The sequence below is a fragment of the Oncorhynchus mykiss genome, chromosome 22 (genome assembly GCF_013265735.2).
Source record: "Oncorhynchus mykiss isolate Arlee chromosome 22, USDA_OmykA_1.1, whole genome shotgun sequence".
Classification (NCBI taxonomy): Eukaryota; Metazoa; Chordata; class Actinopteri; order Salmoniformes; family Salmonidae; genus Oncorhynchus; species Oncorhynchus mykiss.
Genome location: NC_048586.1, coordinates 50,466,478 through 50,485,377, shown reverse-complemented (window position 1 = coordinate 50,485,377; position 18,900 = coordinate 50,466,478). Strand labels below are relative to the sequence as shown.

At 38.7% G+C, this 18,900-nt stretch overlaps 1 protein-coding gene across 1 annotated transcript; it reads left to right on the top strand.

The window, feature by feature from the left end:
- Positions 1-707: 707 nt before the first annotated feature.
- si:ch211-67e16.3 lies at positions 708-13,631 on the top strand. Its single transcript, XM_036959492.1, has 9 exons — positions 708-1,121; positions 1,536-1,684; positions 2,593-2,782; positions 3,968-4,116; positions 5,069-5,258; positions 8,905-9,056; positions 9,296-9,346; positions 11,501-11,521; positions 12,680-13,631. The coding sequence occupies exons 1-9, from the start codon at positions 1,061-1,063 to the stop codon at positions 12,782-12,784; spliced, it is 1,068 nt and encodes a 355-aa protein (XP_036815387.1). The 5' UTR covers positions 708-1,060; the 3' UTR covers positions 12,785-13,631.
- Positions 13,632-18,900: the final 5,269 nt, after the last annotated feature.

Below are 18,900 nucleotides of genomic sequence, written 5' to 3'. Positions count from 1 at the left end.
GCACTCTATTCCCTACATAGTGCACTACTTTGGACTAGAGCCCTATGGGTCGTAGCACTCTATTCCCTACATAGTGCACTACTTTGGACCAGAACCCTAGCACCCTATTCCCTACATAGTGCACTACTTTTGATCAGAGCCCTATGGGTCGTAGCACCCTATTCCCCTACACATAGGATGCCATTTGGGACTCAGGCTCTTTACTGCTGACTGACTTCAGGTCTAGTTCCTGGTGACAGACGTCAGAGAAACAAGTCAACACAACAGGATGTGGCATTTAACACCAACCACCGATTCTGCTCACCTAGTTAGAAATCAAAGGCTTTTTCCTTTTTTCTGATAACAGAAAATATCCGTAAACATGCTGGTAGAGCAGATTTACACGGCCTATTAAATTACATTGAAGGTCAATGGAGAAAAGGATCATGTGTACATCTAATAACTAACAAGGTATTGTGCTGTAATTACCGTATTTAGAGGAGCCAGGTAGTCTGCTAACAACAGCAAAACACAACCGTGCCACTGGTAAGGAATCGGTAAAGCTAACTCCATCTATTCTTATGGGAATGCCTCCATATTTCCATATCTACTAAATCAAAACTAGAAAGATTGTCCAGTGTGGTCACAAGTGTTTTTTTTTACCATGAACAAGTCCTCTGTCTGCATTTTAACCATACACAAACCATATACAGTTACTATCCATTTTAGCGTATGAAATGGCCTTTCATATTCATATGATAATAGACATTAGATATTAAAATAAATGTGAGGGGGGTTGGGGACATGTTTAAACATCTTTTTAAATTATTTTCAAAATGACATTTAAATCAATCATAGACGACACCTGATTTAGTCGGAATCCTTCTACACTTTAACCCACTTTACAACTTGGTGTCTGTGACACTACCCAATGACAGACAAGTATACCAATTGAAGCCCTGTGATAGGAGGAGAGCGAGAGAGTTATGAGGAGAGATTTCCCCTAGTCATCACTGTTCATTTGGCGTCTGTCAGAGTTAGACTCAGCTAGCTAAAGGTTCAAGCCAAATAAGAAGTTGAAATGAGAATCAGACTCCTCTCTGTGGCTGCCTGGCTCTTTACCCTTCTCTGCCCCAGCCACGGTGAGATATCTGCCTTATGCTTCATTATATACAATATATATATACATATCATGTTAGTAATGTCATTCATTTTTTGGAAAATGGAGATTGTATTTATTTAAATCCACCTGACACATAATAACTAAAAGTCATGGAAATGTATATGTTTATCCTCTTCGACCTGTCTGGGATAAAAGGCCACAAGAAATGTGACTGTCTAAATGTATATGTTTATCCTCTTCGACCTGTCTGGGATAAAAGGCCACAAGAAATGTGACTGTCTAAAACACTACTTGTTTTCCATGGATTCATTTTATTTATTTATTTGTGAGGAAAAAATGCCACGTTTCCTCAAACAGATGACTTTCCGTTAAGATTCTACAGTATGTTATCTTCTCTCTTCTCGTTTCACTCTGACTGTCTCTCCCCTCCCAGAGGTTCAGGTGATGCAGCCTGAGATCCGGACACTCAACCCCGACGGTACTGTCTCCATCACCTGTAGTCACACAGACACAGATGAGCTCTTTGTCATTGACGCCAGGCTGAACAGACTCAATAACTCTGATGTTACCATGGTCTGTCAGGTGAGTGACCTGATCGCGAGCCACCTCACACACTCCGTTCCAGCCACTCCCCACTGCTTCAGGTCCCCATGACAGGTGTCCAGACCATGGGGGGACCGAGCACTCTGCTCTCTTTCTCCTCTCCCTGACCATCTGAAAGACGCTACACAGACCAACCAATCAAAACTCTTATCCATCTACAGACCAACCAATCAAAACTCTTATCCATCTACAGACCAACCAATCAAAACTCTTTTAGCCTTGTTTTTTAACTGCCTTTATTCTTTAATTCAATTTAATTTAATTCAACTTTATGAATACATAACTTTAGGAATATATGACTTTATAACTCCATAACTTCATAACTTTATGAATACATTATGACTTTATAACTGAATTAATTTATAACTTCATAACTTTATTAATTTATTACTTTATTAATTTATGACTTTATAACTGAATTAATTTATGACCTTATAACTTTATTAATTTATGACTTTATTAATTTATGACTTTATACCTTTATTAATTTATGACTTTATTAATTTAAAACTTTATACCTTTATTAATTTATGACTTTATGAATTTATAACTTTATAACTTTATTAATGTATAACTTTATAACTATTAATTTATGACTTTATAACTTTATTAATTTATGACTTTATTAATTTATGACTTTATAACTTTATTAATTTATGACTTTATAACTTTATTAATTGATGACTTTATAACTTTATTAATTTATGACTTTATAACTTTATTAATTTATGACTTTATACATTTATTAATTTAGGACTGTGATTTTATTACTTTACAACTTTGTATTTTGTTTGTCTTTATTGTTTGTTTCTTTGTTTGTTGTTTAGTTTCTGCCTACGTATTGAGATTCCTCTGTAAATGAAATGCATTATTATTATTATTATTAGGTGAATAACAGTCACATGGCTGACTGCACCTACATGAAGGTGACATGGAACCAGTACAAGTTCACATTACACAACTTAAAGGCTGAGGACATCTGTGGTCTGTTCCAGTGTGAGTTCTCCTTGTCATCTGTTGTTACCATGAAGCCCATCCAAACTGTAAAGGGGAAACACTCCACCAAATTGCTGTCAGGTTAGTGGAACATTTGCCTTGTACATTTAGGCTAAGTCCCAAATGCTGTAATACCTATTAGGGTGCACTACTTTTGACCAGGGATCTGGTCTAAATTAGTGCACCATACACTATAGGATTCCACTTGGGACACAGTCTTAGATTGATTACCTGTGTTTTATGTTTAGAAAGGTCAAATGATGCATTGTGATGTACAGTAGGGTACAATATGTAACTAAACATTGTGATGTACAGTAGGGTATAGAAGTTTGGGAACCACCAAGACTTTTCCAAGAGCTGGCCGCCCGGCTAAACTGAGCAATCGGGGGATTGTCCAGTGTGGTCACAAGTGTTTTTTTTTACCATGAACAAGTCCTCTGTCTGCATTTTAACCATACACAAACCATATACAGTTACTATCCATTTTAGCGTATGAAATGGCCTTTCATATTCATATGATAATAGACATTAGATATTAAAATAAATGTGAGGGGGGTGGGGACATCACAGTTTCACACGTTTAAACATATCTTTTAATTATTTTCAAAATGACATTTAAATCAATCATAGACGACACCTGATTTAGTCGGAATCCTTCTACACTTTAACCCACTTTACAACTTGGTGTCTGTGACACTCCCCAATGGCAGACAAGTATACCAATTGAAGCCCTGTGATAGGAGGAGAGCGAGAGAGTTATGAGGAGAGATTTCCCCTAGTCATCACTGTTCATTTGGCGTCAGTCAGAGTTAGACTCAGCTAGCTAAAGGTTCAAGCCAAATAAGAAGTTGAAATGAGAATCAGACTCCTCTCTGTGGCAGCCTGGCTCTTTACCCTTCTCTGCCCCAGCCACGGTGAGATATCTGCCTTATGCTTCATTATAAACAATATATATATATACATATCATGTTAGTAATGTCATTCATTTTTTGGAAAATGGAGATTGTATTTATTTAAATCCACCTGACACATAATAACTAAAAGTCATGGAAATTTATATGTTTATCCTCTTCGACCTGTCTGGGATAAAAGGCCACAAGAAATGTGACTGTCTAAAACACTAATTGTTTTCCATGGATTCATTTTATTTATTTATTTGTGAGGAACAAATGCCACGTTTCCTCAAACAGATGACTTTCCGTTAAGATTCTACAGTATGTTATCTTCTCTCTTCTCGTTTCACTCTGACTGTCTCTCCCCTCCCAGAGGTTCAGGTGATGCAGCCTGAGATCCGGACACTCAACCCCGACGGTACTGTCTCCATCACCTGTAGTCACACAGACACAGATGAGCTCTTTGTCATTGACGCCAGGCTGAACAGACTCAATAACTCTGATGTTACCATGGTCTGTCAGGTGAGTGACCTGATCGCGAGCCACCTCACACACTCCGTTCCAGCCACTCCCCACTGCTTCAGGTCCCCATGACAGGTGTCCAGACCATGGGGGGACCGAGCACTCTGCTCTCTTTCTCCTCTCCCTTAACCATCTGAAAGACGCTCCACAGACCAACCAATCAAAACTCTTATCCATCTACAGACCAACCAATCAAAACTCTTATCCATCTACAGACCAACCAATCAAAACTCTTATCCATCTACAGACCAACCAATCAAAACTCTTTTAGCCTAGTTTTTTAACTGCCTTGATTCTTTAATTCAATTTAATTTAATTCAACTTTATGAATACATAACTTTAGGAATTTATGACTTTATAACTCCATAACTTCATAACTTTATGAATACATTATGACTTTATAACTGAATTAATTTATGACTTTATAACTTTATTAATTTATGACTTTATAACTTTATTAATTTATGACTTTATAACTTTATAAATTTATGACTTTATTAATTTATGACTTTATTAATTTATGACATCATAACTTTATTAATTTATTCCTTTATTAATTGATTAATTTATGACTTTATAACTGAATTAATGTATGACTTTATTAATTTATAACTTTATAACTTTATTAATTCATGACTTTATAACTTTATTAATTTATAAATTTATTAATTTATGACATCATAACTTTATGACTTTATAACTTTTATTAATTTATGACTTTATTAATTTATGACTTTATAACTTCATTAATTTATGACTTTATAACTTTATTAATTTATGACATCATAACTTTATGACTTTATACATTTATTAATTTAGGACTGTGATTTTATTACTTTACAACTTTGTATTTTGTTTGTCTTTATTGTTTGTTTCTTTGTTTGTTGTTTAGTTTCTGCCTACGTATTGAGATTCCTCTGTAAATGAAATGCATTATTATTATTATTATTAGGTGAATAACAGTCACATGGCTGACTGCACCTACACGAAGGTGACATGGAACCAGTACAAGTTCACATTACACAACTTAAAGGCTGAGGACATCTGTGGTCTGTTCCAGTGTGAGTTCTCCTTGTCATCTGTTGTTACCATGAAGCCCATCCAAACTGTAAAGGGGAAACACTCCACCAAACTGCTGCCAGGTTAGTGGAACATTTGCCTTGTGTATTTAGGCTATGTCCCAAATGCTGTAATACCTATTAGGGTGCACTACTTTTGATCAGGGATCTGGTCTAAATTAGTGCACCATGCACTATAGGATTCCACTTGGGACACAGTCTTCGATTGATTACCTGTGTTTTATGTTTAGAAAAGTCAAATGATGCATTGTGATGTACAGTAGGGTACAGTATGTAACTAAACATTGTGATGTACAGTAGGGTACAGTATGTAACTAAACATTGTGATGTACAGTAGGGTACAGTATGTAACTTAACATTGTGATGTACAGTAGGGTACAGTATGTAACTTAACATTGTGATGTACAGTAGGGTATATATAGTATGTAACTAAACATTGTGATGTACAGTAGGGTACAGTATGTAACTAAACATTGTGATGTACAGTAGGGTACAGTATGTAACTAAACATTGTGATGTACAGTAGGGTACAGTATGTAACTAAACATTGTGATGTACAGTAGGGTACAGTATGTAACTAAACATTGTGATGTACAGTAGGGTACAGTATGTAACTAAACATTGTGATGTACAGTAGGGTACAGTATGTAACTAAACATTGTGATGTACAGTAGGGTATATATAGTATGTAACTAAACATTGTGATGTACAGTAGGGTACAGTATGTAACTAAACATTGTGATGTACAGTAGGGTACAGTATGTAACTAAACATTGCATTCGATAGTGATTACATCATTTGTCAATACAAATCCACCAGGAATTACTGCAGTGTCTGACTGGCATATGGTAGTTTCTAGATATTCCACAAAGTACTTCATAAAGAGCTTCAATGCCATACATCTCTCCTTCCGTGGCCTCCAGCTGCTCTTAAATACAAGTAAAACTAAATGCATGCTCTTCAACCGATCGCTGCCCGCACCTGCCCGTCCGTCCAGCATCACTACTCTGGACGGCTCTGACTTAAAATATGTGGACAACTATACATACCTAGGTGTCTGGTTAGACTGTTAACTTCCCCTTCCAGACTCACATTAAGCATCTCCAATCCAAAATTAAATCTGGAATCGGGTTTCCTATTTCGCAAACAAAGCATCCTTTACTCATGCTGCCAAACATACAGTGCCTTGCGAAAGTATTCGGCCCCCTTGAACTTTGCGACCTTTTGCCACATTTCAGGCTTCAAACATAAAGATATAAAACTGTATTTTTTTGTGAAGAATCAACAACAAGTGGGACACAATCATGAAGTGGAACGACATTTATTGGATATTTCAAACTTTTTTAACAAATCAAAAACTGAAAAATTGGGCGTGCAAAATTATTCAGCCCCCTTAAGTTAATACTTTGTAGCGCCACCTTTGCTGCGATTACAGCTGTAAGTCGCTTGGGGTATGTCTCTATCAGTTTTGCATATCGAGAGACTGGAATTTTTTCCCATTCCTCCTTGCAAAACAGCTCGAGCTCAGTGAGGTTGGATGGAGAGCATTTGTGAACAGCAGTTTTCAGTTCTTTCCACAGATTCTCGATTGGATTCAGGTCTGGACTTTGACTTGGCCATTCTAACACCTGGATATGTTTATTTTTGAACCATTCCATTGTAGATTTTGCTTTATGTTTTGGATCATTGTCTTGTTGGAAGACAAATCTCCGTCCCAGTCTCAGGTCTTTTGCAGACTCCATCAGGTTTTCTTCCAGAATGGTCCTGTATTTGGCTCCATCCATCTTCCCATCAATTTTAACCATCTTCCCTGTCCCTGCTGAAGAAAAGCAGGCCCAAACCATGATGCTGCCACCACCATGTTTGACAGTGGGGATGGTGTGTTCAGCTGTGTTGCTTTTACGCCAAACATAACGTTTTGCATTGTTGCCAAAAAGTTCAATTTTGGTTTCATCTGACCAGAGCACCTTCTTTCACATGTTTGGTGTGTCTCCCAGGTGGCTTGTGGCAAACTTTAAACTACACTTTTTACGGATATCTTTAAGAAATGGCTTTCTTCTTGCCACTCTTCCATAAAGGCCAGATTTGTGCAATATACGACTGATTGTTGTCCTATGGACAGAGTCTCCCACCTCGGCTGTAGATCTCTGCAGTTCATCCAGAGTGATCATGGGCCTCTTGGCTGCATCTCTGATCAGTCTTCTCCTTGTATGAGCTGAAAGTTTAGAGGGATGGCCAGGTCTTGGTAGATTTGCAGCGGTCTGATACTCCTTCCATTTCAATATTATCGCTTGCACAGTGCTCCTTGGGATGTTTAAAGCTTGGGAAATCTTGTTGTATCCAAATCCGGCTTTAAACTTCTTCACAACAGTATCTCGGACCTGCCTGGTGTGTTCCTTGTTCTTCATGATGCTCTCTGCGCTTTTAACGGACCTCTGAGACTATCACAGTGCAGGTGCATTTATACGGAGACTTGATTACACACAGGTGGATTGTATTTATCATCATTAGTCATTTAGGTCAACATTGGATCATTCAGAGATCCTCACTGAACTTCTGGAGAGAGTTTGCTGCACTGAAAGTAAAGGGGCTGAATAATTTTGCACGCCCAATTTTTCAGTTTTTGATTTGTTAAAAAAGTTTGAAATATCCAATAAATCTCGTTCCACTTCATGATTGTGTCCCACTTGTTGTTGATTCTTCACAAAAAAATACAGTTTTATATCTTTATGTTTGAAGCCTGAAATGTGGCAAAAGTTCGCAAAGTTCAAGGGGGCCGAATACTTTCGCAAGGCACTGTACCCTTGTAAAACTGACTATCCTACCGATCCGTGACTTCGGCGATGTAATTTACAAAATAGCCTCCAACACTACTCAGCAAACTGTATGTAATCTATCACAGTGCCATCCGTTTTGTCACCAAAGCCCCATATACTACCGACCACTGCGAACTGTACTGTATGCTCTCGTTGGCTGGCCCTCGCTACATATTCGTCACCAAACCCACATGCTCCAGGTCATCTATAAGTCTTTGCTAGGTAAAGCGCCACCTTATCTCAGCTCACCATGAGCTGGTGGTCACCATAGCAGCACCCACACGTAGCACGTGCTCCAGCAGGTATATTTCACTGGTCATCCCCAAAGCCAACACCTCCTCTGGCCGCCATTCCTTCCAGTTCTCTGCTGCCAATGACTGGAACGAATTGCAAAAATCACTGAAGCTGGAGACTCATATCTCCCTCTCTAACTTTAAGCATCAGCTGTCAGAGTAGCTTGCCGATCACTGTACCTGTACACAGCCCATCTGTAAATAGCCCATCCAACCACCTCATCCCCATATTGTTATTTATTTATTTTGCTCTTTTGCACCACAGTATCTCTACTTGCACATCATTATCTACACATCTGTCACTCCAGTGTTAATGCTAAATTGTGATTATTTTGCCATAATGGCCTATTTAAATAAAGGGGATATATATATATATATATATATATATATATATATATATATATATATATATTTAAATAATAATGTACTATGATAATGGTAGTTTCTAGATGTTCCATGAAGTACTTCATAATGTATTATGATAATGTATTTTATCATGTCTAAACTCCATTTCCTCCTCTGTTGTGTTTGCTATACTTCATGTTTTCCCAGAAAAGGTTGTGTTTAAAATGTTCCATGTTTTTGACTGTCTGTTCCCAGGACTAGCAGGAGATGTCCTCGTTTGTCCTTCCCCTCTACTTGAGTCCCCTGAGGCTGAGCTGATTGACCAACTGAAGTGGATTGTGATTGGAGTGTCTGTGTTCCTCTGCTTCTACAGCTTCACCATCACCTTCTTCTATATCAGGCTGAGGGTCAGGCTCATTATAATATACACCGTTACAGCTGATTGGCTGATTGAAATATCAGTTAGAGAAAAACAATCAACAGGCTTCAAGTACAACTTGTGTTAGTTACTTTATATAGTATTAATGTCAAAGCCATCATTATTTCAAGCTATGTTTGTGAAGATTGGAGTTTCTCTTCCTTAATGTTATTCATTGCCAAGCACCAGACTTTTCTTCTGTGATGTTTTGGGCTCATTTTTTCCCAGGTCTTTCGATCTGAGGAGCTGTATGATTCGCTGACATACGTCCCCATGCAGGTTTGGATCCTTTATTTTTTAATTTTTATGAGAGATCAGATTTGAGCCCAATCCAATATGGGACTGGTTTCCTGGAAACAGATTACGTCTTGGACTAGGCTTAATCTGTGTCCGGGAAATGGCCCATTAATGTTTGAAGTGCTGGCACAACCTAAAGCTCTTACACTGAGTTCAAGTTGTTGCAGTGAGAAACATATACAGTGCATTCAGAAAGTATTCAGACCCTTTGACTTTTTCCACATTTTGTTACGTTACAACCTTATTCTAAAATCGACACAAAACCCCACAATGACAAAGCAAAAACAGATTTATAAAAAATGTAAAACAGAAATACCTTATTTACATAAGTATTCAGACCCTTTGACTTTTTCCACATTTTGTTACGTTACAACCTTATTCTAAAATCGACACAAAACCCCACAATGACAAAGCAAAAACAGATTTATAAAAAAATGTAAAACAGAAATACCTTATTTACATAAGTATTCAGACCCTTTGCTATGAGATTTGAAATTGAGCTCAGGTGCATCCTGTTTCCATTGATCATCCTTGAGATGTTTCTGCTACTTCATTGGAGTCCACTTATAGTAAATTCAATTGATTGGACATGATTCGTGGGGGTGGCAGGTAGCCTAGTGGTTAGAGCGTTGGGCCAGTAACCGAAAGATTGCTAAATCGAATCCCCGAGCTGACAAGGTAAAAATCTGTCGTCCAGTTAACCCACTGGTCCCCGGTAGGCCATCATTGTAAATCAGAATTTGTTCTTAACTGACTTGCGTAGTTAAATTAAAAAAAAAAAAAAATTCTGTAGAGCTCTGAGACAGGATTGTGTCAAGGCACTGATCTGGGAAAGGGTACCAAAAAAATGTCTGCAGCATTGAAGGTCCTAAGAATACAGAGGCCTCCATCATTATTAAATAGAAGTTTGGGAACCACCAAGACTTTTCCAAGAGCTGGCCGCCCGGCTAAACTGAGCAATCGGGGGAGAAGGGCCTTGGGCAGGGAGGTGACCAAGAACCCGGGAGAACCTTCCAGAACCTTGCAGCACTCCACCAATCAGGTCTTTATGGTAGAGTGGCCAGACAGAAGCAACTCCTCAGTAAAAGGCACATGACAGCCCACTTGGAGTTTGCCAAAAAGGCACCTAAAGGACTCTCAGACCATAAGAAACAAGACTTTTTTTGGTCTGATGAAACCAAGATTGAACTCTTTGGCCTGAATGCCAAGCGTCACGTCTGGAAGAAACCTGGCACCATCCCTATGGTGAAGCGTGGTGGTGGCAGCATCATGCTGTGGGGATGTTTTTCAGCGTCAGGGACTGGGAGACTAGTCAGGATCGAGGCAAAGATGAATGGAGCAAAGTACAGAGAGATTCTTGATGAAAACCTGCTCCAGAGCTTTCAGTACATCAGACTGGGGCAAACTTTCATCTTCCAACAGGACAACGACCCTAAGAACATAGCCAAGACAACTCAGGAGTGACTTCGGGACAAGTCTCTGAATGTCCTTGAGTGGCCCAGCCAGAGCCCAGACTTGAACCTGATCGAACATCTCTAGAGTCTTGAAAATAGCTGTGCAGCGATGCTCCCCATCCAACCTGGCAGAGCTTGAGAGGATCTGCATAGAAGAATGGGATAAACTCCCCAAATACAGGTGTGCCACGATTGTAGTGTCATACCCAAGAAGACTCCAGGCTGTAATCTCTGCCAAAGGTGCTTCAACAAAGTACTGAGTAAAGGGTCTGAATACTTATGTAAATGTGAGATTTCTGTATTTGAGCAAAAATTCAAAAAACCTGTTTTTGCTACGTTGTTATGGGGCATTGTGATGTCATTATGGGGTATTGTGATGTCATTATGGGGTATTGTGATGTCATTATGGGGTATTGTGATGTCATTATGGGGTATTGTGATGTCATTATGCGGTATTGTGATGTCATTATGGGGTATTGTGATGTCATTATGGGGCATTGTGTGTAGATTGATGAGGAAAAATAACAATTTAATCAATTTTAGCATCGGGCTGTAACCTAACAAGACCGTTATAAAAGCATATAATTGAAGCCAATATTTTGGACAATTCTGTACATAATCTTCAAAACAAAATAATGAAAATGTTAAATAATAATATTTCTGTTTTCATTTGTTTCCTCAGCCTAATCGGACCCAACCTACGGTGAGAATATTCAATACACATGCTTCCAACCTTGTCTCAACAGTAGTTCACATGCTTCCAACCTTGTCTCAACAGTAGTTCACATGCTTCCAACCTTGTCCAAACAGTAGTTATAACTTGTCAACAATGTGATCTAACTTTTTGTTAAAAATCCAAGGGGTCTTTCCTCCTGGTTTAGGAACACTAATTATCCTAATTACTATATCCTAATTACTTATATACTAATTATTAGCTACGCCTATCATTAAATAATGATCCTAAAAGGGTAAACGCTAAGAGGGTAAATGCTAAAAGGGTAAATGCTAAGAGGGTAAATGCTAAGAGGGTAAATGCTAAATGGGTAAATGCTAAGAGGGTAAATGCTAAGAGGGTAAATGCTAAGAGGGTAAATGCTAAGAGGGTAAATGCTAAGAGGGTAAATGCTAAGAGGGTAAATGATAAAGGGTAAAGGGTAAATGGTAAAGGGTAAAGGGTAAAGGGTAAAGGGTAAATGCTAAGAGGGTAAATGCTAAATGGGTAAATGATAAAGGGTAAAGGGTAAAGGGTAAATGCTAAGAGGGTAAATGCTAAGAGGGTAAATGCTAAGAGGGTAAATGCTAAGAGGGTAAATGCTAAATGGGTAAATGATAAAGGGTAAAGGGTAAAGGGTAAAGGGTAAATGATAAATGGTAAATGGTAAATGGTAAAGGGTAAAGGGTAAAGGGTAAAGGGTAAATGGTAATGGGTAAAGGGTAAATGGTAAAGGGTAAAGGATAAATGGTAAATGGTAAAGGGTAAAGGGTAAATGGTAATGGGTAAAGGGTAAATGGTAAAGGGTAAAGGGCAAATGCTAAGAGGGTAAATGCTAAGAGGGTAAATGCTAAGAGGGTAAATGCTAAATGGGTAAATGATAAATGATAAAGGGTAAAGGGTAAAGGGTAAAGGGTAAATGATAAATGGTAAATGGTAAATGGTAAAGGGTAAAGGGTAAAGGGTAAAGGGTAAATGGTAATGGGTAAAGGGTAAATGGTAAAGGGTAAAGGATAAATGGTAAATGGTAAAGGGTAAAGGGTAAATGGTAATGGGTAAAGGGTAAATGGTAATGGGTAAAGGGTAAATGGTAAAGGGTAAACGCTACGAGGTTCAAGTTGACACAGTTTGATATTTTCTGTATTTCAGACGGGAAGAGGGAACATTAACTCGACCTACATGGATATGAGGAAGGTACCAGTTGGAGTGAGAGGCTCACGATCCATCAACCACAATTCCCAACTCATTTGTTGACCACGTAAAGAGACCTTCGACTGATCAGATCAATCAATTAGATTCAGAATCATTCCTTTTGAAGCCTAATGTAGGAAAGAGCTGGTCACTTAAAGGGCCCAATGCTTTATTAGTTATAAGAATGTATAGGAGGCTTTCTTTTTTTTCTTTTAATGTTGCAAGTTGGGTGAAAACAATTACTTCTTTATGTTCATGACATTTTGCACCGTTGATTCAGCATCATCACACTGAGACAAAAAAAAGGTTTGAAGTGATGTGAAAACAACGTTGCGTTTTTTTTTTTTTTTTGTTGCCAAGTGCGATGCTGCTTACTGGTCTAGAATGTGTTTTGATAGAAGTGCCTAGGTGAGACTTTCACGACTCGTCACAATGAATGTAGAAACCAAAACAAGTGCTGCTTGTTATATTCACATGTAATTGTAATAAACGTATGATGCATATTGGAGAGAGCGGAGTGATATGGGAAATCACCAGCTAAAGGAATTAAGCAGACTTATTTATTTCACAAAAAAAAATCAACAACAACATTGATTTCAAAGTTTAACAAACCATGTAACTCTATGCACAAGGACTACTTTGAACAATATACACAGAATATGTCCCAAAAACACATGTACTAGAAGAACTGTGAAGATGCAAAATTTTGATAACAGAATTACGGTAAAATTTCCCTCCCCTTTTTTTTTCATTTTTAGGCGACCACGTTTTATCAAAACTCTCGTTTTTTAAATTTCTTCTACGAATTAAGATTCAAAGATGTCTGAAGGAAAGAAGGACGTGTCAGCTGTGACATCACACGTTGAGTTTGACCGTTTTTATTTTTGGCTATTGAACTATATAGTACGGGAGGTGGATTTACATCTGGGTATCAGCATTTCAGCTCTGTACTACACAGAAATGCATCATTCTGAATATAAATGTCATTCTCGTCATGGTGATGTATCCTAAAATAGATACACAAAGGTAGAAATATGCAATACTCTCCTTTGCATATTTGGGTGTTATTCTACACACTGGCTATTATTTTAATGAGCTCCGCCCCTAAACAAGACCAAATTTGATTGGTTTGGACCGGATCTAATCTGAACCAATCGTAGGTGTCTATTTTTCACAAGTTTGTACATGATAGTATAGTACGGTAAAGCAGCGGTTCTCAAGCTATTTGACCCGGGACCGTTGGTTCAAGATTGTGACACTCCAATGATGTATATAAACCCTGGATGGCAGATGCCATGTGTTGGCCAGTGAGAGGGTTTGAAGCCACAGGTCGGCCATATTGGTACTCCCCAGAAGAAGGAGTCCTCCATAGGAGTGGATGGAATTCCACTGTATTTCAATTAGATGTTTCAAGGACAAAATGACATGTATTAAAGTATCTTGTTGTTTTGAGGAAGGTATACTTTCAAAAAAATTCTACTTGACGGAAAATGTTTTTATATATTTTATTAAAAATATGCATATGTTTAGCTCACATAATATAACTTAAAAGTAGGCTGTTGTGTTGGGCCAGTGGGCTGTAGTGTTGGGCCAGTGGCCGAAAAGGTTGCTGGATCGAATCCCCAAGGCAAAAATATGTGGTTCTGCCCCTGAGCAAGGCAGTTAACCCACTGTTCCCCGGGCGCCGATGTCGATTAAGGCAGCCCCCCGCACCTCTCTGATTCAGAGGAGTTGGGTTAAATGGGGAAGACACACCTCTTTGATTCAGAGGGGTTGGGTTAAATGGGGAAGACACACCTCTCTGATTCAGAGGGGTTGGGTTAAATGGGGAAGACACACCTCTCTGATTCAGAGGGGTTGGGTTAAATGGGGAAGACACAACTCTCTGATTCAGAGGGGTTGGGTTAAATGGGGAAGACACACCTCTCTGATTCAGAGGGGTTGGGTTAAATGGGGAAGACACACCTCTCTGATTCAGAGGGGTTGGGTTAAATGGGGAAGACACACCTCTCTGATTCAGAGGGGTTGGGTTAAATGGGGAAGACACACCTCTCTGATTCAGAGGGGTTGGGTTAAATGGGGAAGACACACCTCTCTGATTCAGAGGGGTTGGGTTAAATGGGGAAGACACACCTCTCTGATTCAGAGGGGTTGGGTTAAATGGGGAAGACACACCTCTCTGATTCAGAGGGGTTGGGTTAAATGGGGAAGACACACCTCTCTGATTCAGAGGGGTTGGGTTAAATGGGGAAGACACACCTCTCTGATTCAGAGGGGTTGGGTTAAATGCAGAAGACACATTTCAGTTTAGTTGTACAACTGATTAGGTATCCCCGTTTCCTAACCTGGCTAACATTAGCATTAGCCACATAGCAAACGTTAGCCACAACAAATTGGATTTCGTAACACATATGTTTTGTAAATTTGTAACATATTGTACAAATTGCAATTTATCACATATTGTATGAATTGCCATTCGTAACATATACTCATAAACTCAAAAAGTCACATACTCCTCCTGAGTTTATCAGGAAGTGTATAGGAGATGTTGTACCCACTGTGACTATTAAAACCTACTCTTAACCAGAAACCATGGATAGATGGCAGTATTCGCGCAAAAATTTGAAAGCGCAAACCAACGCATTAAAACGTGGGAATATGGCCGAATACAAACAGTGTAGTTATTCCCTGATCCTCAACACTGGGGCCCCACAATCCCCTCCTGTACTCATAACATCCCGGTGTGGCGCAGCGCTCTAATGAATCTCAGTGCTTGAATTAATCATATCATACTAAATTGAGCGTGCTGGATTTACGTTTACTATGTTCCGTCGAATCTATGAGACCAGGCTGCTCTGTCTGCACTGAACACTATCACTTTGAAGGGCAGCCTGCCTGCAGAATGCTAGTTGCTAACTAGGTAGCCCCTTTCCCCCCACAACATATACCAGAATATGTTCCATCTTCATCCCATAGTATTGAAGGCAGTACTATGTTACAGCTGTTTATCTTTATACATATAGCCAGTAGCCACCCAAACTAGGCTTATTTGAAACATGAACATGATCAATCAAATCGCCGGGTTATTCCTCTGGCAAAGATGCCTCCGTAGTAGATTTCTGAACTGTATTTTATATGGATAATATAAACGTTCCACTGGTTGGACAGACTATGCTTTCCATCTGATCCAAACAGATTAAATCAACGTTGTTTCAACGTAATTTGTCAACGTATGGTGATGTGGAAAATGTTTTTGGGATTTTTAAAAAGTAATCACCGTAAACTGTTGTTTTGAGGGTGAAATTATAACCACAGAATTGTCATTATGGTAACCAAATGCCAAAGATATTGGATAAAATATGTTGAATTTGTACCTTTAAAACAAAGTCAGAACCTCACTTTGAGAACCACTGCAGTAGAGTTCAGAAGTTGTACGAAAAGCTGCCTCTTTCGACCTGTTCTCACTGTAGTTGTGACATCACTTCCTGCAACAGTGCCATGGTTCTCACTGTAGTTGTGACATCACTTCCTGCAACAGTGCCATGGTTCTCACTGTAGTTGTGACATCACTTCCTGCAACAGTGCCATGGTTCTCACTGTAGTTGTGACATCACTTCCTGCAACAGTGCCATGGTTCTCACTGTAGTTGTGACATCACTTCCTGCACAGTGCCATGGTTCTCACTGTAGTTGTGACATCACTTCCTGCACAGTGCCATGGTTCTCACTGTAGTTGTGACATCACTTCCCGCACAGTGCCATGGTTCTCACTGTAGTTGTGACATCACTTCCTGCACAGTGCCCTGTTCTCACTGCAGATGTGAAATGACATTGTTTACATTGTATTAATCCTGTACAGCTTTAAGTTAGCACACCATATCTCCCTCAGACTTTAGTAAGCCTGTAATATTGTTTATATCAGCGGCTAAGAGTGTCAATTAGCTAAGTAAGCTAGCATGGTGTATTTAGTAGCATGGTTGGCTTCTTATCCCTTCCTTTATGTATATATGCATAGAGAACATATATATTATCATTCCTTTATGCGTATAGGCATAGAGAACGTATTTATATATATATATATATATATATATATATATATATATTAGGATTCCTTTAGTAACCACTCATACGCACGCTGGGTTAGTTAATCACTAAACATCTGAGGATTCAGAGCCTCAGAACAGGAGTTCTGATCTAGGATCAGGTTATTCATTGTGATTTAGGCCTAAAAGTCAAACTGATCCTAGATCCAGCACTCTAACTCTGAGACGCTTTGTGAATATGGAAGCTTTGTATTTAGAACTGTATGTCGAAGTTAACATTTCCTCAACATCGTAACATCTATCCCCTACACCACTCCCAGTGGAGGCACTGCATCTCAGTGCAAGAGGCGTCACTACAGTCCCTGGTTCAAATCCAGGCTGAATTACAACCAGCAGTGATTGGGAGTCCCATAGGGCAGCAAACAATTGGCACAGGTTTGGCCGGAGTAGGCCATCATTGTAAATAAGATTTTTTTCTTAACTGACTAGCCTAGTTAAATAAAGAAGAGGTGTCACTACAGTCCCTGGTTCAAATCCAGGCTGAATCACAAACGGTGGTGATTGGGAGTCCCATAGGGTGGCACACAATTGGCCGAGGTAGGCCGTCATTGTAAATAAGAATTTGTTCTTAACTGACTTGCCTGGTTAAATAAATATGAAATAAAGGTAACATTTGAGATCCTACTCACCACTCCACCTCGTCAACAACATCGCACCACACTGATCTATCTTTGTTTCCATCTCAAAACTTTCCCAGTCAGCGGAAAACTACCTGGGTGTGAGTCACTCAGACACGATTACTGGTTCTTTCATCATCAAACAGGCCACAGCATCGCCACAACATCACGTCCGCACTCATCTGACGAACTGCTGAAAACAGCAATAACATTAGGTCTACAAGCCTAATTTGTCCGTGTGTAACTCTGTGTTGTTGTTTGTGTGTAACTCTGTGTTGTTGTTTGTGTGTAACTCTGTGTTGTTGTTTGTGTGTAACTCTGTGTTGTTGTTTGTGTCGCACTGCTTTGCTTTATCTTGGCCAGTTGTAAATGATAACTTGTTCTCAACTGGCCTACCTGGTTAAATAAAGGTGAAATTTATATATATATATATATATATATATTTTAAAACAAGCCTTGATATATGTCTAAAGCCATATAGGAGTCAACAGTCATGTGTCAGGGTATAGGCCTACCTACATCCACTGAGAGCAAAGTATATCACTATGCTTTAAAGTCAATTACTCCTGTGTGGCTAATTGCAACTTTAAATTCTAATTTTAGCAAACAACATTATATTAAGCCTAATAAATCCAGAATTTGCACAGCAAACCTTTTTACCCAGTAGGCACACCACATTATTCCAACTTGGAAATGTGAGTAATATTTGGTGTTGATCAATGGAGATTTTAACCTATTTTCACCCACTCAAAAAGCCTGTTGAATTCCCAAAATGTGTTATCGCTATGCATTCAACGATTTAAAAGCACAACCAAGTTTCAAAATGGGAATAAATTGTCAGATATTTTGTATTTATACAACAAATGAATGTGTTTCCACTGTGCTTCATATAACAGCACAACCAAATGAACTGGATTAGAGTTGAGATTACATTTCAAGTACATACTGCAAATGGTGTTGGAGATTCTGCACAGACTATTACAGTAATTGTGAAGATCTCCACAGACCTGCACGCTTTCTATGACGACATAGGAAGACATTTATAGTTACAGGAACTTCCAAATATGGCCATGGATGATACTCATTTTAAGGTTGAATAAATACTGTTACATTCGTTTGTAAAATAGTCTTAACTTTAGTCTATTAACTGTATTACAAAAGTAATATTGATTTTTTGTTTAGTTGTCAACGCAACCAAATATCTAAATGAAAGAACAGGACTACAAGTTTGATTCAGTCCTGTTCTTTAACTGTGATTTTTAAGTTGAGACGGAGACATGAATCCAACAAATCCATTATGAATTTGTAGACAAACTGGAATTAAAGCCAAACTAAGTTAGTGTCTCAGATGGAACTATCCATGTTGACAACCAAAGACTATTTAATATCCAGTTTGTACTACAAACTAAGAATTGATACGTTAGATTCACATATCCATCTCAACCAAACATCTAAGTTTA

Coding starts and splice junctions, on each gene's coding strand:
- si:ch211-67e16.3 (XM_036959492.1), top strand. CDS start 1,061: ATGAGAATCAGACTCCTCTCTGTGGCTGCCTGGCTCTTTACCCTTCTC. Junction 2,783..3,967: donor CTCCACCAAATTGCTGTCAG/GTTAGTGGAACA, acceptor CTCCCCTCCCAG/AGGTTCAGGTGATGCAGCCT. Junction 4,117..5,068: donor ATGTTACCATGGTCTGTCAG/GTGAGTGACCTG, acceptor TATTATTATTAG/GTGAATAACAGTCACATGGC.